The sequence below is a fragment of the Microdochium trichocladiopsis genome, assembly GCF_020744255.1.
Source record: "Microdochium trichocladiopsis strain MPI-CAGE-CH-0230 chromosome Unknown B0I36scaffold_2, whole genome shotgun sequence".
NCBI classification, from domain to species: Eukaryota; Fungi; Ascomycota; class Sordariomycetes; order Xylariales; family Microdochiaceae; genus Microdochium; species Microdochium trichocladiopsis.
In genome coordinates, this window is record NW_025763545.1 from 1,988,342 (window position 1) to 2,010,438 (window position 22,097).

A 22,097-nucleotide genomic window follows, 5' to 3' on the forward strand; every position below is an offset into this window, starting at 1 on the left:
CGAGGACAGCGATGACGAGGCGGCCAGAGGCGGTGGAGACAGGCGCCGAGTGTAGATGAGAGGCTGTCGGTGCGGACGCGACGATGAGGAAGTCGTGGAGATGGCGACGCAGACGAGAGACGATGTTACAGGTGACAGAATGGCGCGCGGCGCAGGCTGGCACACTGTACTCGGGAGGTTGAGAGAGATGGAGGTGGTGGTGGTTGTGGTGGTGGTGCCTTGGTCAGGGCCGAAGGTGGTAGTGGTGGAGGAGGACGTAGAGGAGAGGGAAGGCTGGCCTGGAGATGCTGCTGGGGCCTGCGCGGTGCTGGTACTGTGCAGAGCAGACAGGGCAGGGCCGGTCTGTGCTGCGCGTCTGGATGGGGGGGACGTGGAAGGAGGGTGCTTGGCTAGGGCCAGTCGAAAGTGTTGGCAGGTGGGCTTGGCTGGGGGGTTGGCCGTCCCGGGCTCAGTGGGCGGCGGTGCGGGCAGTACACAGTACAGGGGTCGCTGGCTTGGGGCGCGCAGTGGAAGCCCAGCAGAAGACGGAACGAATCTGTGGCGCAAAAGATACGGAAGCCGGCCATGTACAAGGGGAGTAGGTGTTTCGCTCCGACAGGTAGATAGAGACGAAGAGAAAAAGAGCCCAATGTTGGGAGGGAGCGGGAAAGGAAGGGCAAAAAGGTTGATTGGTGGTCGCCACTGGCTGGTCGTAACTCAAGACGGCGCAGTGGTCGCGGTTGTTTCAAAAAACTCTGTTGTCGGGCAGAGGCGAGAGAGAGAGTGTGTGCGTTTTGCTATCGTTCACCGTCAATAAAGCGTGTCCTGGGAGAATCTAGCCTGCCTACGCGTAGTATTCAGGACCTGCTGGACAATGGCACACGGGCAAGCAGTTGTCGAAACAGTAGCCCACGGAGGTACCCAGTTTGGCGGGGAGGCCATTCGTTCCATTGATGCTCCGAAACAATAGAAATAGACTCTTGTCCGGGTTGGCTCTGGGTCGCCAGCTGGCTGGCGCTTGAGGCCCTTACTGGATTCGACTGGGCCAGGAGCAGCCGCTGCACAGATGACGAATGGATGCCATTCCTCGTCCGCTCTTCCACACGCGCACGCACTCGCACAAGGGACATCATCATGCAGGGTCTGTGGTCCAACCCTCTGCAGCACTTGGGCGCGATGCTCTTCGGCCCGCCTGCAGCCGCCCGCCGTGACCAGCGAACCGATGACGAAGCCCCCGTCTCCTCCGCAAGAGCTCCAGTGATCGTGCCAGGCAGGAAGGCACCACACCACTACACGCTCAATGCTGGACCATGTAACCGACAAAGTCGCCCGGGGTGCGGCGTGCGGGCTATCGTAATTGGCAGGCTCGAGCGTTAGGGGTGATGCTGGGAAATGAAGGCTGGTGGGTGACCTCGACCGGGATGCCATGCCAAACAATAAACCCGAAATGATGGGGATGGGCGAGCCCTATCGCGCTTCGACGCTCAGAACTGGCGCATGCTGCACCGTAGACGGTGGACGTACCAGTCACTAGTTGCGTCCAAACGTCTTCGTGATCGTCCGTATCTTGTCATATGGGCTCTGCACATGTGCCGACACCCAGAAACCATTTTTGGCTCCCGCCCTGCTCTCGTTGGACGGTCTGTATCTCATTCGTTATGCAGAAGTGAAACGAGCTGCAGCTGAGGAGCTGCCCTCCACAGCTTCCTGCCAAAGAGTGAGATGGTGCGTGGTCATGCGTCCCGGCTAAGCCAGATTCTTGTTAGCGGTCGGAGCGTTCCATCGAGCCTGGACCATGCATTACGGGGGCCTGATGGAGGCTGTGGAACAGCTGGACTGGCCACGCTCCTCTTGGACTCAGCTAAAAAACCCCTGGCAAGCATCTGTAATTGTGAGGTCGACACGACACCCACGGGATCAGACAGGGTACGTTTTTGCCAAGGATGGTTGGGTTGAGGGACTCTGCTGCAAAACATCGATGGTGCCACAGGGGGAGCTCCTCTTTGACAAGCTGACAGGTACACCCCGTCCATCGCTCTGGGGTGCTCGACGACATGGTGCTGGCCTCGAGTAGCGACACGTCGGACCATGATATTGGGCGAGGCTGCCTTTCAGCTCACAATGCAGCCATATCGGACTGGGGTAGCAAGAAAAATGAATGGGGCCATTACGCTTTCGCTGAAGGTGGTTACAGTATGGCCACTGGCCGGCGTTCACGCACCTTTCGAAAGTTCCCTCCGCGCAGTAGTCTGCACTGAGGACAGGGCTGACATGCTGTGCGTGCGTTTGGCTCAGGGAGGCGAGCGCAAGACTCGAGCGTCCTGCAGATCGCCTTGTCGCTTAGCCAGGCTGAACGGTATGACAGGCTCTCGAGTCTCGCCGCAAGTGACCGTGTTGCACAGAGCGCCGTTGTGCAACTGCGCGGTAAGCAAACGGTGTCGACTCGACGACGCACATGCTAGGACTGCTGGAATGCGGTGTTGTGTCGTTGTGTCTGAGACAACCACAGGGAGAAGGTCAGTAGGCGGACCGTTTGACCAGATTGGTTTGGTTTACATGAGGTCAATAGCATGGTACACATGTCGTATCAGTTGAGCAGTGAAAGGCCAACAGAGATGGCGGAGCTGGAGTTTCATGTCCCCCACAGCCTTCGAGACCAAAGCTTGGGGCCCGTTCATCAGCTTCAGCCGAGATGGGAATAGGTTCGTGGCCAGCGGGAAATGGAGCCGCTCTCACCGCCATGCTGGACGGATCCCTCCCGTATTGCGTCTGGAGATCCGCTCGTGGAGCATGAGCACGAGCCACAGCCTGTGCGACGAGGTGTAGCAAGTGAAAGGAATGCCATATCAGAACCTGTCCAGGCCACAACTTCGATCCAGTGACTCCAGCCGGAGCTACCAATAAGATGCCGTCAAAGTGATGCGTGTGAGGACCACCAATGGAAGATACACTAGGAGCCAGGAGCAGCTGGGAATGCGCAATGAACAACTTGTCTCAAGAATGCCTCCTTGTGGCTTAGTGCGATGGAAACATCGCGAAGTGAAGACGCAAGATCGTGCATGATCTTTCCAAGGTTCCAGGTTTCGTCGATGGCTGGCCCATGGCGAGCTCCGTTACAGGGTAGCCTGCACGGCTTTGATTCCGCCGTCCAACGACTTACAGCCAGGCAGGCGCGAAACAAGCCAAGGCCAAGAATAATGTACTTACTACCTTGGCTTGAAACCACCTGAGCAACCACGAAAAGCCATCGCACATCGCTACGTTGGGCTTCGCCTGAACAACTCTGACAGGTCATCTTGGCAGTGGCCAGAACTTCTTTTTGATTAGCCCTTTTCCTCCTCGGCAGTAATGGCAGCAGTCCAACCGCTGCCCATCAGCACAGGCGGCGCGAGCCATGACGAGGCCATAGAGATGCTCCTTGAGCGATACTTGCACCTGCTCGATGAGTACACATCTCTCAGGTCAGAGCTCAGCAAGCTCCAGTCAGCAATGTACCAGCAGCTCGCGCGCGCCAATTTCGCCGCTGAGCGCGGGATCTGGTATGGGCAGGACTACTACGACGAGCGCATGCAAGCTTCGAGCACCGTCGTCGTCAGCGGGACTAGCTCGCCGCGATTCTCCGTCGTGCGCCGGACAAAAGCAGACACGAGGCAAAGCAAGACGGCAGGGTCGCCTGACTCATCAGCACTTGGCGGTGCTGCCGTGGGAGCTGGGTACAGTCGTGTCGGGGACGTGTCACATCCCACAGTCCCACCTCCCAATCATCAAACCGTAACAGTCGACTCTGCCACAGAGGGGCAGCATCGAGAGGCCATTCGGGAAGAGAATACATCGGTAGAGCACAATCGAGCGGTCTCTGCTGATTTGGAAGGGAGTGCAGACACCGAGGCGTCACCGGGAGCAGAGTCTGACCAAAAGGAGAAGGAGTCGCGACCGATGCCGGCTGATCCCATCCGCTGGTTCGGCCTCATGGCGCCGATGGCACTACGCCAGGCCCAGGCGTGCAGCAGCCGCGCCGTGAACGACATTGTGCCTAGGCTGGCAACGGTCTCGGTAGAGATGGCCGAGGTTGAGATTAAGGTTCGCAGGGCACGTAAGAGGCGCGCCAAGGCTGCTTCGTCTACCGCCAATTCCATCGCGGAAACATTTGTTACACCCAAAGAAGCCGTCGCGGCGCAATAGGTAGAAATTCTTTTTTGTAGGTGAAATACATATGAGAGAAATCACACAGCGAAGACAAAAGGGAGCGCTGGCGTGGCAATATGTTGCGAGCGGGGAGTCCGTTCAATGATGCTCGAATGCTATCATGTTCTGCGCAGGTATCATGTACTTGACAACATACTTTCGAGTCTAAGCCTGATCTTAAGAATGCTCAGTTGACCAACTGCTAAGCACGATGTCGTTTTGAACGATAAGTTACGACAATGAAGTTGCTTGCTAGGGTCTTGTTCAGCGGGTGAACCCATACGAGATAGCTAAAGTAGCTACAAGCAACTCGACATTGCGTTATAAGGAAGGCATCAAGGAATCATTGAAGGTCTCTCATCGACGATGTCATGCTGATCAGGACGTGAAGGTGATCTTAAGTCGAACAATCCTCGCGTAGGAAAGCCTAGGGAGGAACTCAAAGCTCGTTTGCGATATCAATAATCGTTAGGTTCATGCTCGGTCCATGTGAAGACATGTTTCCCATGCCTGGCTATCCCAAAGCTGACCTTTACTGATGTAACCGAGTCCCCCGTCGGTTCAATCGTGCACCTGAAGTTGATCATTGATAGCTCTCACGATAAGGCGATTGTTGTCGAGGAATGGGAGCCAGGCGTTAAACCCAGGATATTGAGGCCTTAATGGCTCGAACCAGCCGTTGAGACGTCCAGCCAGGTGTAGGTCATCGAGCTCCTCCAGCCACCTCACGTTGTGGCCTTTGACGCCTTCACCTTGTCTGAGGGCCTCAACAAGTGCCTTCGTCGCATGGGTGTAGCCATGGAAGATGAACGGCGGTGGTCTCAACGAGCTGGCTTTTGCGGTTCGAGAGCTTCGCAGAATGATAGAAGGACCTTCAGAGTAATGCGAATGACCCGCAACTGTGGCACGCGGCCACCCGAGGGGCAGGATATTTTGCTCTTCACATCGCCAGTGCAGACGGGAGGGCGTGGTGACCCTGAGTCCGAACGAGCACTCTCGCTCCGATGTGGTGGCCATCTGCTGCCTGTCGTTCTGAGCCGAACCCTCGCGCAGTGAAAGGTATACATATGCGGACGACCAGGCGATCATCACGGAGACACAGGTGTGCTTTCATCGGGCATGAGAAGGGACCAGATGGCCTGGTGCTGTCTCCCTGGCAGCACAAGCAGTTGAGAAAGAAGCACCGTGCAGTGGAAAGGAACGCAAGGCACTGCCCGCGCAGAGCAGAGAGTGAGTCAAATTATGTATAGATCAAAAGGGACGATTGAACCATTCGCAATGTCGCAGGTTTTGCCTCGAGTTGGTGTGGTGTGCGCTCACCCAAAACCAATATTTGGGACTTCTGCCTCCGTCCAGGACGCAGAGACATACCTTCAGCCGCTGCCGTGCGGCGTCTCGGTGCACTCATCTATTTACAGGCTATGCCAGGCACACTATACATGGGACTTTATTCTACAGACAAAAGGAAACCGGCCCGATCCCAAAACAGAACCTCACAGTTCTCATACACCAAATGATTCCTGCCGACATGTCGGTAGGCTGCAGGCTTCGCCTACTGGTGCTCAAGCATACGCAGCCCAGCCTGTGAAATGGTTAGCATTCTTGAAATATAGCAAGATCACAAAGCACGCAGCACGCAGCACGTACCAGAATACAGCACAGCAAGATTCTTGTCGTCGGTAGCCTGATTGATCAGCTCGTTGACGGTCGCCGTGACACTGAGCGTCTTGCTGAGCTTCTTGCGTACCACCTCGAGCGCGCGGTCCGCCTCGCTCGGCTCGTTGATCATCCCGGCGGCAGCCGCTCCTCCTCCTCCTCCTCCTCCTCCTCCTCCGTTCCTCCTGCTCTCCCCACGTGTTTCGATGACTGAATCCGCCACGTTGTTATTCTCGCCACCACCGTCAGCCTGGCGGGTGTCTTGCAGCTTCGCCATGCGCACAGGGCTGATGGACCAGCTGTACAGCGGATCGTATCTGAGCACGTCGAGAATCGTCATGATCGAGTATGACTCCTCGCGCAGCGCGTCAAGCGTGAACTCGCAGCAACGACGGAAGACCCCTTCGGTCTTGGTGATGCCCATGCCGTCCACAATGTCGCGTGTCAGGCGGAAAGGCACAAGCTCCGGGACGGGTAACACTCGACCCATCTCGAAAGCTACTCCTAGATCGATGTGAACCACCTCGCCGGTCTTGGAGTCAAGCAGGATGTTGTGCCCATGACGATCGCCCAAGCCAAGGACATGGCCTAGAATCGACACCGCCGCCGTGGTGCGCGTATATGCCGTGCGCTTGGCGTACCACTCGTCGGGATCGACAAAGTTCTCCATGAAGAAGTAGCGCATAACAGGGTGGAATCTTTCGGTAACCTTTTTGTACGTCGCCACGCGAACTTCGTTGGACTTGTTGGACACATTGTTAATCTCCTTGCGGCAGTGACTGCCCTTGAGATCCTTCGGGTAGTATCGCTCGTGTGCAGGCATGAGGTATTCGTGCAGCGGAATTGTGTTGGGAACGAACTCAATGATGCCCGAAGCCGAGGTCAACGGAAGTACCTTATACGTCCGAATGCCAAGGTTTCGCTGCTGCGTAGCCCTGTGCCTCTTCAGCACTGCGGAAACAGACGCGAATACCTGTTCCATGATGGCGTCTTGGCGGAGATCATCGTTGCCTCCTTTCACCAGCTGTTTGAACCTTCCTCCATTGCTTCCGACCGCTGTAATGATCTTCGGTGCGCTCACGCCTGAGGCGATGGACATGTGAGACTCCAGTTTGACTATGTATGGGACATGACTGTAGTCGCGACTTGGAGAGAGCTCGATGTGCGCTGTGGGTGGAGGGATCCGCCACTTGGCTAGGACCTGGCCAAGATTCTTTCCTGCAGTGGATTCAGAGATGGCGATTTTCTGACCAGCTTTATACCGGCTCGGATCCTTTTCCGCGGCAAGCCCGTGGTAGTACTTGCTCGTCTTGTCAATTGCCGCCCAGATCTTGGACGATGACTCAGTCTGCGCGAGCCGCCTGGCGATCTTATTGGTGGCTTCCTGTCGTGACACGGCGATTTCGTCTTTGGAATTGGTGCGAGCTCGTGCTCCAGACCAGATTTGGTACATGCCATGGTATGGATGGTCGACACATATGCGATACACCAGCTCGGTCAAGAGATTTTGGAACAAGTTGTCGTGGTCAAGCAGTCGGGAGGTGAGCTGATTCATAAGTGGCGCAAATTTCCGAGTCGGCACTTTGCCAATATACTTCCCGACTGCCTCGTTCGTCAACTGCTCGCCAGACCTTTCAAGCCACAGGGCACTGAATCGCAGTGCATCATCATTGTAAGCGTCCGATGCCATAAGTGACAGAAGGTAGCTCTCCAAGCTGCGCCTGACAAAATCCGCGCGGCTCTGCTCGACACGACGGAGCTCTTGCTCATCAAGCTCAAGCCACTGTCGGGCTTTGGCAAGATGATTCTGGTAGCGGTGTCTGACTTGCGAGTCCTTTGCGCTGGAGATTAACTCCTTGAGCTGGGCAACTTCATCATTCTTGCCCCGCCGCAAGCTCTGGAGTCGTGCCAGGTCTTCTAGCCCGTCCGGGTTTTGTAATTGCTCGTCACAAAACCGCGCAAATTGATGATATACTTTGCCCGCCTCGCGGCCATCGACCTGCCCTTTGAGCTCTCTCAACGCCGGCTGCAAGTAGTTCTTCTGGATTGTCTCGGGTTTCTCGAGTCGTGCAGTGGACATCTGATCGCCGATCTTGGCAAGCAGAGCCGGTCGACTCACAACAATGCTCTGCTTCTCGAGGGCCCGGTCTTCGTCCACTGCTTGGAGCATGCGGATAGACGGTATCATCTCCCCGTGGTCCCAAAGAGAACTGGCCATCTCGACCCGCGCGGCAGAGTCGAGAAAGAGCCCAAGCTCTTCGCTTGGCTTGACAAGATCTGCCATGGATACAGCGATATTTAAAGACTCCTGGGTTGCTTTGTGGTATCTGTATATCCCAGACGAGAGGATCATGGACTTGAACTCGGTAAGTCTTGTTTCTGCTTGCTGAAGTCCAGCAAGTCCCCTTAACTCAGCGGTTCGCGAAATCATACTCAAGGTGGTCTGACGACACGAGAGAATCTGGCCGACATCCTCATATCTAATTGATTAACAGTCAGCAAACATGTCCTGAAACTTCGGCAGCGTTTTAGGAGGTCATTATGTCAATGCACTACTCACCTGCCACTCTGCATCCATTGGGATCTATCCTCAAAGTCCTTGAGAAGCTTTTCTGCATTCCCCTGATCCTTCGTGTTCAGTGCATCATCAAGCTCAGTCAAGGCAGCAAGGACTCTGAGAGATTCGCGGACATCAATTGCTCGCAGGTTTTGTCGAGTAGCAATACGAACCGTCTCGCTGAGACTATTGTAAATAGCCCTTCTGGCTCCCGTGAGTCTGTCTGCTTGGTAGCATCCCTGGTAAGCTTTGTATAATGCAACGGATGGGTCCGTTGTGGATGCCGGAACAGGCAAATCCCACGACTCGAGCCTTCTTGCAGTGCTAAAGGTACTGGCGACTGTCACGCTCGACGAATCAAGGCTCGTCTGTGTCTGAAGAAGTGACTGGGCAATGCCGGGAAGTCCCACGTTATTAAGAATGCCAACCAACGATTGGCTGTCAGCTCTTGCAGCGGTGATGTTGTTGCGGAGGTTGCTATCAAATTGTGCTCCGCGGAATGCCAAACTTTTGCCCCCGTCGTTCTCATACTCGATGCGAGACAATACGCTGCCCAGATTAGATGCCTGAGATATGCCGTAGTAAGCATCGGGGTCGTCGATATTCTCGAAAATATCGAGAAGTAGATCAGTATCGCCCAGAGCGCGCGCAGCTGACGACCGACGAGATGTGCGCGATGGCTCCGAGCTTGCGATTTCAATGAAGAGTAGAGCTGTTTTGCTCATGCCACAGTTGGCGGCGGCAGCACTAGCTGCTGACAAGTCGATATCGAGCCACTGCGTGCGCCCCGCGATTGATGTCTCTCCCGGGATCTTCTGCGTGCGTAGATATAGGAGAGCATTCAGCAACACCCTCATGTTGTCCAGAGCAGCCGCCGAGTCTTGTTTGAGCCACGACTTTGCTGCTGCCGAGATCTTCTTACGTGCCGTATTGTGCTTGTCCTTTTCGTGCAACAAGACCAGATGAAGGACGAAAGGAAACGCTTGGAGAGCAAAACCTCGGATGTTGTGCAACAAGCCCGGTAAAGAGCTCAGCAGGATATTGCCAGGTACGGACATCGCTAACTGAACCGCAAGATCCTGGGACCAGCTGGAAGTTGCAAAGGCTTCCGCAGAATATAGATGGTCTTCAGGGACTACGGAAGTGGCCGGAATGTCAGAGGGCGGGCATCGGTATGGGTTCCAGTTCGATGCTGCTAATAGCTGTGGTGAAATGGCCCTTTGGCAGGCCGCGCTCAGCGCATGGTCGCCCTCACTGGCAGCTTCGGACACGACGATGCGAAGTGCAGCCTCTGCCATCCCAGCAGTTATGCTACTACTGTCCGTCGTATGAGACTGTGTGAGGTTCACCAGAGCCAACTCAGAGTCGAACTCATCAAACGTCAATCTGCCATAATGGGGGAGGTCGGACTCCTTGAGAATCCCGTCGTCAATGTGTCCGGAGGCTGCAAAACTCCGACCGATCACTCGGCCGGCCCAGGCCAGGAAGTCATCGCTGAGGACTGGGGCATGGCAACTGTCCCAGACAGCTTGCGAGATCTCCCTAGCAGTCAAATCATCCCCAATCACGTCGATATCAACAGACTCAGGAACTCTGAACTTCCCACAGAGAAGAGCCAAGGCGAGTTCCCGAGATGATTCGTTGAGCAGAGATGTGCGATTCGTCTTGTCGTGGAGAATTTCTAACAACAATCGACTCTCGTGCGTGTCTTTCTCTGCATTGCCAGAGGAGCGGATGTGTGCAGCGGACTGTGTAATAACCTTGAATGCGGCTCGTGATTGCTCAGTGTGAAGGATGGGCGACTCGTACTTGTCAAGGAAACGCTGGAGCCACACATGAAACTGCTGTGCCTTGCTCATGGTTGCTTTGAATTGGCTTTCTTGCGTGGTGCTTGACTGTGTGCTCTCGAGGAAAACCCGGAGCGAGGCAAGAATGGACAACGCATAACCTGCAAGGAATGATGGACATTGAGTGAGGCTGTCGGAACCCCTCTCTAGCATGTACTTGGTCAAGCCCAAAGCATCATCGGCTGACTCGGGTTCCACGATGAACGGTCGAATATAATGTAGCAACATCATCAATGGGTATGCACTCAGTGCGTGAGGGCCAGCCAGGCACACAAGCACCCGAACTTTCCGAAGAACTGCACATGCATGAAGTGGTCCGAGGGCGGGGTGTACGCTGACCAAAAGGCGTCTTGCGACTTTGACAACCAATGCGGGCGTCCAGAGTAAATGTGGCTCATACTCCGTACGGCTGCATAGGAGGGCAATCTCTCGGTTCAGATACTTTGCTCGATATGTTGGCTGTTGGTTGGCAGCCAGAACCACATCGGAGTGTCCACAGTCGCGAATCTCCGCCATTGCAGCCGCAGCGTAATTGAATTGCTCATCCTTGGACCAGGAACGCTCGATTGGGTCCTCTTGATCCATGAGGAAAAAGAACACGGCGAGAATGTCTGCGAAGTTGACATATATGTTTTCAAGGAACCTTTCACGGCCTAGTATCTTTCGGACTCGACTTTCTCCGCTCAAGCCATGTTGAGGCCGAGGTACACTGATATCATGTGCCATGCTGTATGCTATGATCTTGGAGAAGCTTCGCTGGAAGAGCTGGTCAACCGGAGCCTCGAGGGCGGCAGCAAATTCGGTGATTGCCTCATCCTGCCCTCGTATTATCATGACTGCCAGTATCTCGGCCTGAGCTCTCTTCAGCAGGTCCTCGCGGACATCAAAACTGAATATCTCGAAAGGAATGACGTCAAAGGTGTCGTTTTCAAGCCATGTATACAGGAGCTGCGGTGCGAAAAGGTCGAACAATTCTTGCGGGCTGCTGAGCTTCAGGTTCTTGGAAATGACCTCGAGGCAATGCGTCGCGTGTGGTTTAGACCTCGGGATGTTGCCTGGTGTTTCGAAAATATGGTATACACATCGGCGGAGCAGCGTAGGCCACGTCTTGGCCAGTTCCGACAGGACGTACAGCCGCAATGAGATACCCTCGAACGACGCTATATCGTTCGGGAGGCTGTCAAGAACATCGACGAAAACTTCATCGTGGACCTTTAGGACAAAACGTCCGAACAATGCCGGCAGCCTTTGACCGATATAAAATTTGACCGGAATGTTTGCGGAGCCCATGAGGTTCAGGAGGGATTTCGTCGTTGGCTCGAGCCCATTTTCTTCCAGAAACTTGTCATGCAGCTGTGTCAGACGAAGGAGCAAGCTTGCGAATCGCTTGTGTCCATCCGGCGACAATATGTTGTTTCCAAGGCCTCTGGTCAAGAAGAAGGTGTACAAGTCGCCCACTTGTAGAGCCATCTCGCCTTTACCTTCAGACCACATTGGCATGAGCCCTTGCATGACGTCTAGACATAAATCAAGCGCTACTTCGCAACCGGAATACGCCGAACGTCCAATCAGCATTCCAGCGCGTTCGATAATGGCACAAGCATCGTCTGGGTGGATGATCAAATCAGTCTCGACAATATCTTTGATCAAGTCGCGGCAAAGCAGCAACTGTTCGTCTGGGCAGGACAAAAGTTCCCCAAGGAATGTCGTCGGGATGAGCCCAATTTGATTCTTGTCTTCGTACAGCAGTTCCACGAAACGCAATCGTTGTGCCGTGTCCGCGAAAAATGCAGTAGAGCTTGCTGCGATGGCAGACTCCCGACGTGGCACCTCGACTTGTTTTGACTTCTTCCGCGACGCTCCTCGGTAATCATCGAAGTCGTCATCGACGTCCATCTCTGGCTCTGTATCTGCACCTAAGCTGCTGCTGGGCCCCTGTCGGATGGCCTTCGAAACATCCGCGAGCAGCCGATGGAGTTGCGACCAGGCATGCGGCAGCTTGCTGGTCTGTTCACTGAGTAGACTTGGAAGATAGCGCCGAACTAGGCTGAGGATACACTGGTGCAAGGACTCCAGGTCGGCGTTCATCGCAACATTGTCGAGAAGGCTGCTCAGGGTTGAGAAGATGCTCAGCTCCATGTCTTGCCATTGACGGCTTTGCTCTCCTACCAGATGTGGCAGGCACAGCGCCGCTGTGATCAGGCTACTTAGCGCGCTTTGCAGCTTTTCTCGAGTGATATACACAGCCGCATTCTTCTGCTCCCTTTGAGACGACCAGCTGCCACAGAGATCAAGGACCTCCTCGATCTTGGGATAGAGAAGTTCTGTCGCCAGTTTCCTGGTTGCTTGAGATGTGGAGGCACTCGCGGCATTTGATGAAGGTATGCTTGCTCGCTCTGCTGAAGGTGGTGAGGTTTGCGTCAGGTCTGCGCTACTGAGTAAGAGAATGTAACCCAGGATGTCGGCTCGGTCCTTGATAACGCTCAGTGTCTCCCCGATCGGCCCATGGTAAGTCTTGTATGCGCCAGGATTCTTGAAAGGCGTCAGGCCCGATGCAGCTGCCAGGAGATTGAAAAGGTCAAGAGGATTGCAGTGTCTTGAATAATTGGCAATGTAGGTCTCATCGGCTGAAGATCTTCAGTTAGTGAATGTGATAATATGATTATTAGTGTCACGCTTCTTACCTGGGTCCCACCTCAGGAACGCCCATCGTATGATACGTGTGCATGTGTTGTAACTCGAATTAGGAACTTGATGGTTCATCACTCGCAGTACGGTGGCCATGAGCATCAAGGTTGAGTCCAGCACGATTGCGGGCCCATTCGTCTCTGAGGTGTTCACAATGCTACCAAGGTCGCCGGCAATCTCGCGATACTCCAGGACATTATTCGTCATGACAGATGTGAGCAGAACGCTAGATGCACGACTGGTTGAACTCATGCCAACTACCCGGACCGCAAGTTGCCATGCTTGTCGCCAGAGATGGGACAAGGAAGAATGCAGTGCGTTGGCCTGATAGGAGAGGCTATATGAAGCAGACAAAACAGTCAGCAGGTGCTCGATGTGATCACTGAAAGGGACGCGCTTACCTCGCGCAGGATATCATTGCCCATGACGAGAATTTTGTGTCTTTGTGCCCGAGGAAATTCACGAGCAGAGAAAGCAGATCGTGGATCTCATCGGCACGGAGTGTTTCGCGCGATGCAAAGAACGACACTACTTGTAAGGCGACCTGCTGTATCAGTTTGTCCGGACTCTGCAGTCGTTGGCGTAAGCTGTTTGGGCCCCGAGTAGTTCGCTGCCGCTTTCGTGGTTGTTCATCAGTGTCGACCCTGTGAGATGAAGTGGCGGATTCTCGCCGCGTCAGAGCCTCCACCTGAGCGAGAACTTGTATGATTCCCCATTTGCTCTCGTGCTCAACACCAAATGGTTTTAATGCAAACCACCCATACGTGAATGGAGTGGCCGCGGAGACCGCAGTGTCATCGTAGAACACGAGGTGGTCGAGCTGAAGCTGCGTATTTGCATCTCTGTGTGAATACTCGTCCCACAAGACATCGGCCAGCTCGTCAACGTGTGCACATAGAGCTGATTCTGGAGACTGGCAAATCAGATACTCGAGATGTGGCTCAAGCTGCAGCATTAGACTGAGCATTTCGGTCCTAATGCTGTTGACAAGCGCGTCCTTATTTGAATCCTTTGCCCGCCACCAGAAGATGACAAGAGGTAAGACTTCCGCGGCTAGCGAGTTTGCCAGCTCGATATCGTCTGCCCCGATCTGTAACAGGACTTGATTTATGGTAGCGAATGCATAGAATTGCAGCTGGTTCATAGAAGAAGACTGGCCTTCGAGCAATCGAACTGCGGCGTACGATAGTGAGTGGCCGCGCTCCAGTAAGGGCGCATTTGGCGACTGTGAGAGGTAGAAAATGCATTTTGTCAAGGCGTCTGTAATCGTGTGAGTGGTACCACCAGTCTTGCCTCTGCCCAAGACCAGGGCTGACCTGCTGCTGGATGTCACCAGCGAGGCAGAGAAGCCGCCGGTTGGAGCTGGTGAGCTGCGTGCGGAAGCCGAGTCTCTATCAGGAGCTGGCTGATCTCGCTGAAGAAGTTGGGTGACAAAATCGACCGACGTGAACCACCCTTCGCCATCCAACTGAGCAAGCAATTCGACATTCGGGGGATGAGCCAGTAATGTCATAAGAGCCTTGACGTAGTCCGCAAAGAGCGGCACGACTTGGGTGCCATCAGGAGCTGGAAGAGTCTGTACAATGTGGTCAACGACCGACAGCAATGTCTTGCGTCTGAGCTTGCCTGACGAGATTTCCAAGACCAGTCGCAAGGCTTCGGCACAGTCCCGTAGCCTTCCAGCAGTTGAACTGTTTGATCTGCTTCTGTAATAGGCGTGCTTTTCGGACAATGCATATTGAAAGAGCGCCTCCGTGATGCTATGGTAGTCTTTGTCGACCAGTTTGTTGCTTGTCTGAATCAGTATTGCTCGCATGAGGGCACGGAGAGAACCTCGTCATTACTCACTAAACCGATGGGGGAGAGTTCTTGAGGATGTATAACAAGTCTGCGGGAGTCAGTGGGTGGCTTTGAAATGATCGACAACCGAGTTGGATCTCTGAACTGACTTTTCAATCCTGTCGCCCGTGATGTGCTACTCGAGCTACGGATGGCAGCTGCGAGGAGAGTGTCAGTCAGCCTGGGCCTCTGTGATGCTGGCAGTCGGGTTATGCCTGGTTCTTACCGATTGCACTGCCAATCGAGATTGGATGAGCCTCGCCCGACATCTTGCCAAGCAGGGCTGGCCATGAAGCCGACAATTCTTAAATCAAGCCAGTTCCAATCAGCGAAGACCCATCACGGTTCGTACAGACTAAGTGTTCCGGGCTCGAGTGTTGCAAACGAGCACAATCCGTGTATCTGGTCCCGGAAAGGCGCCGCTGACCAATCCTGAGCTGTGGTGGTCTTCGCTTCCGCAGTGCACAGTCGTTTGTCTCCGCCTCAAACGTTTACGATCACAGTCGCACAGAGAGATTAAAAGGAGCTCACGAGAAAGCCGGCCAGAGGCTTTGAGCCGATGCAGACGCGAAAAGGAGGGAATGCACGCGACACAGCTTGATGCAGGCCAGGTGCACGGAACTGGAGACTAGCTAACAGTCCATGGTGAGCGCGGCACCAACGAACGGGATTGACAAGGGTCCTGCTGGGCTTTGTGGTAGGCTGGACGACGGCAATTGTCTAACGACGGAGCAAAGTGCTAGAAAGTAGGCAGATTCAGCATTCTGCCGCACGCACTCGGCTTGTAAGGCGCATTCAAAGGCTTTGGAAGGATGACGACGAGGACCATGGCTTGTGAAACACTGCAGGCTGGCGAATTTGGGGGAATTCGCTTTGCAAAAGCACCAGCGCTCTTGTTGCAAGTCCAAGGCCCGACAGCCTTGCTGGACCCACGGGATGAAGCAGACCACACCCACAGCGCACAGCTCCCCGGCATTTGGCTACACCGCCTGCTGCATGTGGATTTTTATTGACTTTCCATCGCGACCAGGAACTGGAGCTTCTTGCCCGTCCGCGCAGTAGCTTTTGCGACAAACACTATTGCACCCATCACGCACACCGACCCGTCCCGACCGCGACGCCGAGCACGACTTTGACCTTTTCGACAGGGATTTCCCTCCGAGACCGAGCACATCCTTCTCTATCGGTCAGAAGGGTCACAGCTACGAGCGCGTCGGAGGCGCCGCCCTTTGCTTGCAGCACGACCATGCTATAGGATAGCGGAGCTTGCACTTCTTCACGATGGCCGAGGGAGGACTGTGGGAGGCCTTACAGGCTCTTCATAGAGATCTTGTGTTGGCTACCGAGACAAATAGGGAAGAAGGCGAGGAGCGGCGGCGGTATCCTCTGGGTCAGATCGTACAGGCGCCATTGCTCGACGAGCTCGCTGGTCGTTTTCGGACATTGCTCGACAAACCGTCACGCTCCCAAGGCAGTCGAGATGCGGTCCTGTCAGGTATGCCACACGCGTCAAGGCCGCGCTGGCAGACTAGGCAAATCACGCTAACAGGCTCCAACCAGGCAAACTCGTTCTATCCGAGACAGAATGGACATTGAACAAGGACTTCCAGGAGATCGCCCTCCAAGTCGCCGATGAGCTCGATTTGGACGAAAAACAGGCAGCCGCACTGGTCCTCGAGTCGGAAGAGTACGAAAAGGAGCTTGGGAGGTCAAGACAGGAGAGCGCCATTATTCGTTTTCATCAACAACGGCTTTATCTTCTCAGCTGCATGCGTCTTCTCCTTGACCTTACCAAAGGCGACGATCATGGCGACGACGACGACGAGATTACCAGCCAGCTCAGAGAATATGTCGACGCCAACATCCTCCGAGGGAGCACACAGGGCGCCGGGACAACTGGCAAGGCCACACGCTTCGTGCCTGCATGCATCACTGCCATGCGCGACATCAAGACTTGGTTGTCTAAGCTGGTTGAAAGGGCGGCAGGCGCTTCCGTCATTGGCTTCAACTCTGATTCCCAAAGTCTTGAGACGCACGAGTTTCAGCGTGTCAGTCTTGTACAGCAACATGAGCTTCTGTCTAGCATCCTCTGCTATGCAATTGAAAGAAGGAAAGCTAGCGAAGAGGACTTTTCCGACTTTGTCATCGCCTTGAGACGGGTGGACAAATATGACTTCTCACTGGGTAAGCACATCCATCAACGACTAAATCATTGCCGAGAGAGACCCCACTAACCCTTATGATAGTGCACCAAATGCCCATCCTTGGCACCTTCATCACGGTATTCGGTTCGACTGAAGGCAGTGGGTACGTCGAGCAGGCAAGAAAGCTCAACGACGTCGTTTGCGGTCCGCCCGATGACGCCGCCCGGCTCACCTACCTCGGCGCCGCGATTAGAGCGTGGTGGGTGGCAGAATACAGCGGATGGTATCTCGAAGATGCTCCTGGCTCTGTACTGGCAGGCGTCAATGTTGATGCTGGTAAGAAATCACTAAAGTCCCTGCTCCGCAAAGTCTATTGCTGACATTGCGACAGAGGATCGCGAACGATCAAAAATATTTACAGAAGCCCTCAGAGACGGGGCATTCGACTTTCTGCTTGCACTTGTTGCAGACGCCACAACCTCCGAATGGCAGGATCCCGCGCGTGCGCGCTTGTGTACCTGGCTGAGAAGTCGAACGCCTGCCTTGCCGCCAGACACTGTTCCTTTCTCCGACTTCCTCCAAAACCAGCTCAAAGTCAAACTTGACGCCTTCGTGGATGCCTTCATTTCCAATATGCCGGATGTTTTAAGACGACTGCGGTCTGAGGAGGACGAACAGCGGCAGATGCGACCGGTCCAGGAGCAGCCATTGGATCTTGAGCGCTTCTTGTTAATCATTGCCTATGCCTATGAAGCTCGGCCGGAGGCTGCCGAAGCGTTCTGGTCTGATCCAGACAGCAATCTGGCGGGCTTCCTCCACTGGGCGTCGCGGCGCGCCTCCACTCCTCTCATGACTGCCTTCTGTGAAATGCTGCAGTGCCTCTCGGAAGACCCCGAGTCAGCAACGGCTGCGCATAATTTCTTATTGGATGATGGCCACAATGCATCTGGCAAAATGAGACAGCCGCTTTCTCTCACATGGGCGCAGATCCTGAAAGAGCTGGAGTACTTCGTCAACAAGACCCGGGAGCAGCCTTTGGCTAGCCAAGCCACGACAGCACGCACAAACAAGATTGCTGCGGACCAGCTCGAGGTAGAACCCGAGACGGCGACCATGATCGAGTGCTACTTACGACTGATGGCGAAGCTTGCGAGCAACAGTGAAGATGCCAGGCTATTCCTCCATGGCCACCCAAAACTGACGGATTTGCTGTTGCAGCTCGTTTGCAGCATGTGCCAACACTCAACTAGGGCGTGCGCATTCAGGGCTTTGGGCTCTTTCATCAACCGCAAGACGTTGGCGGACAGCTATGCGATGTGGACCTCCCTGGAAGCCTGCCTCACTGGCGCCTTCATTCCCACATCGTCCGCAAGGCAACCCGGTACTGCAGGGGCCCTGCCTCCATCCTATTACATGGAGGCGCTGTTTCAAGAGATCAGCTCGTACGCTGACGAGGCCAGCTCCTTTGTCCAGCTCCTCACAACCTTGACAACGCTCCCTGAGGGATATGCTCCACTCAACGATGTACTCCCGTTCCCAGAAGACCTGGGTTCTTCGACACGGATTCACTCTGGCATCGAGCCTTACATCGACTTTGTTCTCGGCCATCTCTTCGCCGTGAAGGTCTCAGAGGCTACAGATACGATTCAGAAGAGGATTCTGCGCTTCGTCTGCCTCGACTTTGCGCTCACATGTGTTTCATCCTTCAACGAAGATCTGGTCGTCTTCGGCAGTCAGGCAAACATCGCCATCGATTCATCTGTGTCGACGAAGAACCTCGCCACTTTCGTCAGCCTGCATCCATTCTCTCGCGTCATGGAATGGATGTACGATAGCAGATTTATCAGAAGCCTCCTCGAAGTGATCAACCAGCCTGCAGCAGACATTGGCCGCGCGGAACCGAACTCGCCACTCATTCTCGGCGTGCTCCGTGCTGTTCAGCTGGTGTCGAAAGTACTAGACTTGCAAGCGACGTACCTCGATTTGGTACGACCCATCACCAAGCCGCAGAGCAAGCGCCAGAGCCATTCTCCCTACATGCCGACATCAAACGGTGCCTTCGCGTCGATTGAGGACGGGCTGCTTACAAGCCTGACTCTGGTGTCTGATCTTGGCGGCTATTGTGGAATTGGCCATCCAGAGCTGACCCTTGCCAGTCTCAAGCTCCTCGAGCGAATCTCGACGTCCGCGCGTATTGTCTCGGCGTGGGAGATGGACGCGTATGGCCAGCTCCGCCGCAATAGAGCTATCGTGGCTCTGGAGGAGTACGGAGCGGCAGACACGATTGCCGGCTCGTTCCAAAACGAGCTGAGCACGCCACTGGACTCGATCAGGCGCGCAGATGCGCCTGAGTACATGATCAAAGTCTATATTCTCGACTTCTTGTATACTTGCCTGCAAGCTAACCCTGACCGGCCCACCATTGCTCATCTTCTGCTCGGTTTCCATTGTGATGCCAGCTCACTCAGCATAGAGCCCGGCAGCCCGTTTGACGAACGGACGAGTTTCTTCCATTCGCTCCTGCCACTCCTGCTCGAATTGCCGTCTCGGGACGAGAATGGGGTATCGCAGCAGTGGATCATCAATCTCAAGTACAAAGTCATGCGGCTCTTCAAGATCTTATGGACTTCGCATCTGTCTGCGGGCCTTGTGCTCAGCGAGCTCCGAGAGAATGATTTTCTGCTGCACCTAATGCTCGATGGAATCATCGTGCAGCAAAGCACATCGTGGGACGGGCCTCAGGCCAGTGGTGTTGACTTCCTTCTCACCCCTGCTGCACAAGGCTACGTAGACTACCTCGCAATGCGAGCGATGGCCATGGACTACATGACGCGAGAGCTATGCAGCGTCTCGACGGGCCAGTCCCCCGCCCTCAAGCGACAATACTTCGACGCTCTTGGCGGCCAGGTCAAAATTGATGGGTCGAACGAGCTCATCCCAGTAGCATCAGTGTTTGAATTCCAAGATTCCCAGACACAGGAAGCAAACTTTGAAGTTGCTGCGCCCAAGCTGGTCTTCCACGAGGGTATCAATCTGAGCATATGCCTCGAAGCAAACGACGAGTCCGGGATGATTTTCAACATCAACAAAGTCCGAGAACTGCTCCTGCTGCGGAGGAACGAGTTGAGTTCCTCGGGACAGATGATATCGCAGGCCGACCTTGCGCCGATGGAAGTCGAGGAAGACTTCGTTGTTGAATTCGCGACGCAGACGAACACACGAACCCATATGGCTGCTTACAGCCTCGAGGTGCTGCGTGCATGGACGAGACTTCTCCTGGTCATGACGGACTCGAACGACTACAAGGGTGCCAACAAGACATCATTCATTCTGCAAACGCTGCAGGCCATCCTGCCAAATCTCGAACTGTACTCTACAGAGATGCCCGTGGCTGCGTTCGAGCTCGCCGAGCTTGCCAAAGTACTGGTGTTCAAGCTCGACTTCGCTGCTATGGCTTCGGCGGACCAGGATAGTCGCGCAATCGAGAGTCTGGTTAGCGACAAGCTCTTGCAGCTGCTGCAAGTCTGCCTCGGTGCCATCACCCGGTGGAGTGGGGATCCTGCCTTGCGCTCCATATACTACAGCATCTGTTACCGGTACCTGACAATGCTCATCGACCACGGCGAGAGCGCCGCCACGGCCCGCCGCAAGACAGCCAAGATGATTCGTCTCTTTGGCGACAAACTCGTGACCGTCATCTGCGATGATGCCTCGAGTGGCATTCCTGCCTGCCAAGCATCTGCTCTAATTCTCCTCGGCACACTGGTGAACCTTGGACAGCAGGAAGGCGATGCTTACGTGGTTGAGGCGCTTAACAAGCTTAATTTCATTGGAGTGCTCGTTGACTCGCTGCGGGAAGTGATGCAGGAGTGGGTGGAAATCAGTCAATCAGGTGCGCATCGAGGATCAAGCCCTCAAAAACATTCCAGGCCTGCAAATGCCCAATCAAATTGCTAACATTAACTCTTTGCTATTAACTAGGCAACTCTGAGCAGGAGCACTACCACAACGCCAAGCTTGCGCTGCTGTCACAGCTGTGCCAGACGCGGGATGGCGCCAAGTATGTCCTGCACGCTGGGCTGTTTCGCGCGATCGAGCAGTCGGGCTTGTTCGGAGTCGATCCGGAGCTGCAGGTGAGCTCTACGGACCCGCTGGCGCTGGAGCGGCATTACGCCTTGCTCGTCAAGGTTACGCGGGTGCTTGGCGCGGCGATCATCAGCAGAGCCTCGCATAATCTGCTGCAGGGACGGCGGTTCCTGACGGAGCACCGCATGCTCGTGATGCACGTGCTGAAGCGGTCTGTGGGCATCGGTTCCGGAGGCACGGGCCAGGCGGAGCGCAAGCTCGCTCAGCGTATCGACGAGCTCGCCGAGGCGCTCCTCCTGATTATCTCCGCCACCGAGTTCCTCGAGGTATGTCTTATCAAAGTATATTTCAGTTTTTTTCCCTCTCGTGACTGTCACGCAATGTGGCAGCCAGTGCCACGTCGCACGTCGAAAACTTCCCGGGAGCTTTGGGCGAGGCTAATGCAGATATGTGTCACTTAGTTCGAGGCTGGATCTCTGCCCGAGTCCAAGCCAGGAGCCGTGCCGGTCTTTCACTAATCAGCGATGCCCGGAAGTGCTCGTGCACCGCGCGAAAGGTATCCAGTCTTGCCGCGCTGGCCGTTCTCCCCCGTGGGGAGTGGCCTGTGCCGTGCGTCTTTGGAGGAGAAAACTACAGTACGCTAAATAGACATCTGGAGCAAATATGGAGAATCTGCCTTCTTGCCGTAACGATAGTTTCGGTTTGTGGTACTCTTCCCCGGATTCATCCGTAACTATGGCCAATCAGTCATCTAGATGCGGCTAAAAACCCCCGGTTCAACTGTATGTCCAGAGTCGTAATTATGTAAGAATGTAATAACTAGAACGCCTCGCCCTGCGATGGAGTGGATTCACGATTTGCGTGGCGCAGGCACGATAAGGGAAGACAGGGGGGCAGGGCAGGGACGCTAGACTCGATGCGATCACCGAATGGTATCAGACTGGCGGCACAAATTGTCAACGCCAGGCCCCCGGGCGTGTTGTCAGTGGTGCAAAGGACGAGAACTTGCAATCAAAATCAGCCGTGGCTGAGCATTTGCGATCCTGTCATGGCGTATTACGTGGAGATGTTTGCCTTTATGTACATCCAAGTGAGAAGCGCGTGCAGCTGCGCCAC

The 22,097-nt window shown here is 54.8% G+C and overlaps 5 protein-coding genes across 5 annotated transcripts; 3 read left to right on the top strand and 2 right to left on the bottom strand.

Annotated features, from left to right (window-relative positions):
- Nucleotides 1-131: 131 nt before the first annotated feature.
- B0I36DRAFT_314608 (uncharacterized protein) lies at nucleotides 132-1,107 on the top strand. The gene has a single exon (XM_046152788.1). It carries the CDS (start codon nucleotides 140-142, stop codon nucleotides 794-796), a length of 657 nt encoding a protein of 218 aa, XP_046016807.1. The 5' UTR covers nucleotides 132-139; the 3' UTR covers nucleotides 797-1,107.
- A 2,085-nt stretch (nucleotides 1,108-3,192) lies between these two features.
- On the top strand, nucleotides 3,193-4,554 carry B0I36DRAFT_314612 (uncharacterized protein). Its single transcript, XM_046152789.1, has one exon. It carries the CDS (start codon nucleotides 3,328-3,330, stop codon nucleotides 4,159-4,161), a length of 834 nt encoding a protein of 277 aa, XP_046016808.1. The 5' UTR covers nucleotides 3,193-3,327; the 3' UTR covers nucleotides 4,162-4,554.
- A 171-nt stretch (nucleotides 4,555-4,725) lies between these two features.
- Nucleotides 4,726-5,253, bottom strand: B0I36DRAFT_345764 (uncharacterized protein; the record flags this gene model as incomplete). Its single annotated transcript, XM_046156389.1, has 1 exon — nucleotides 4,726-5,253. One exon carries the CDS (start codon nucleotides 5,251-5,253, stop codon nucleotides 4,726-4,728), a length of 528 nt encoding a protein of 175 aa, XP_046016809.1.
- Nucleotides 5,254-5,376: 123 nt separating this feature from the next.
- On the bottom strand, nucleotides 5,377-14,728 carry B0I36DRAFT_283396 (uncharacterized protein; the record flags this gene model as incomplete). The annotated part of the gene is made up of 5 exons (XM_046151545.1): nucleotides 5,377-5,746; nucleotides 5,812-8,300; nucleotides 8,381-12,851; nucleotides 12,909-13,249; nucleotides 13,314-14,728. 5 exons carry the CDS (start codon nucleotides 14,726-14,728, stop codon nucleotides 5,727-5,729), a joined length of 8,736 nt encoding a protein of 2,911 aa, XP_046016810.1. The 3' UTR covers nucleotides 5,377-5,726.
- Nucleotides 14,729-15,822: 1,094 nt separating this feature from the next.
- Nucleotides 15,823-21,698, top strand: B0I36DRAFT_69788 (nucleoporin Nup186/Nup192/Nup205). Its single transcript, XM_046163229.1, has 6 exons — nucleotides 15,823-16,246; nucleotides 16,312-16,935; nucleotides 16,998-17,231; nucleotides 17,287-20,787; nucleotides 20,877-21,307; nucleotides 21,443-21,698. The coding sequence occupies exons 1-6, from the start codon at nucleotides 16,033-16,035 to the stop codon at nucleotides 21,497-21,499; spliced, it is 5,061 nt and encodes a 1,686-aa protein (XP_046016811.1). The 5' UTR covers nucleotides 15,823-16,032; the 3' UTR covers nucleotides 21,500-21,698.
- Nucleotides 21,699-22,097: the final 399 nt, after the last annotated feature.

Bases quoted from the DNA above. Each gene is read 5' to 3' on its own strand.
- B0I36DRAFT_314612 (XM_046152789.1), top strand. From the start codon at position 3,328: ATGGCAGCAGTCCAACCGCTGCCCATCAGCACAGGCGGCGCGAGCCAT.
- B0I36DRAFT_69788 (XM_046163229.1), top strand. From the start codon at position 16,033: ATGGCCGAGGGAGGACTGTGGGAGGCCTTACAGGCTCTTCATAGAGAT. The intron at 16,247-16,311 runs GTATGCCACACG...GGCTCCAACCAG, and splicing joins TCGAGATGCGGTCCTGTCAG to GCAAACTCGTTCTATCCGAG. The intron at 17,232-17,286 runs GTAAGAAATCAC...ACATTGCGACAG, and splicing joins AGGCGTCAATGTTGATGCTG to AGGATCGCGAACGATCAAAA.
- B0I36DRAFT_314608 (XM_046152788.1), top strand. From the start codon at position 140: ATGGCGCGCGGCGCAGGCTGGCACACTGTACTCGGGAGGTTGAGAGAG.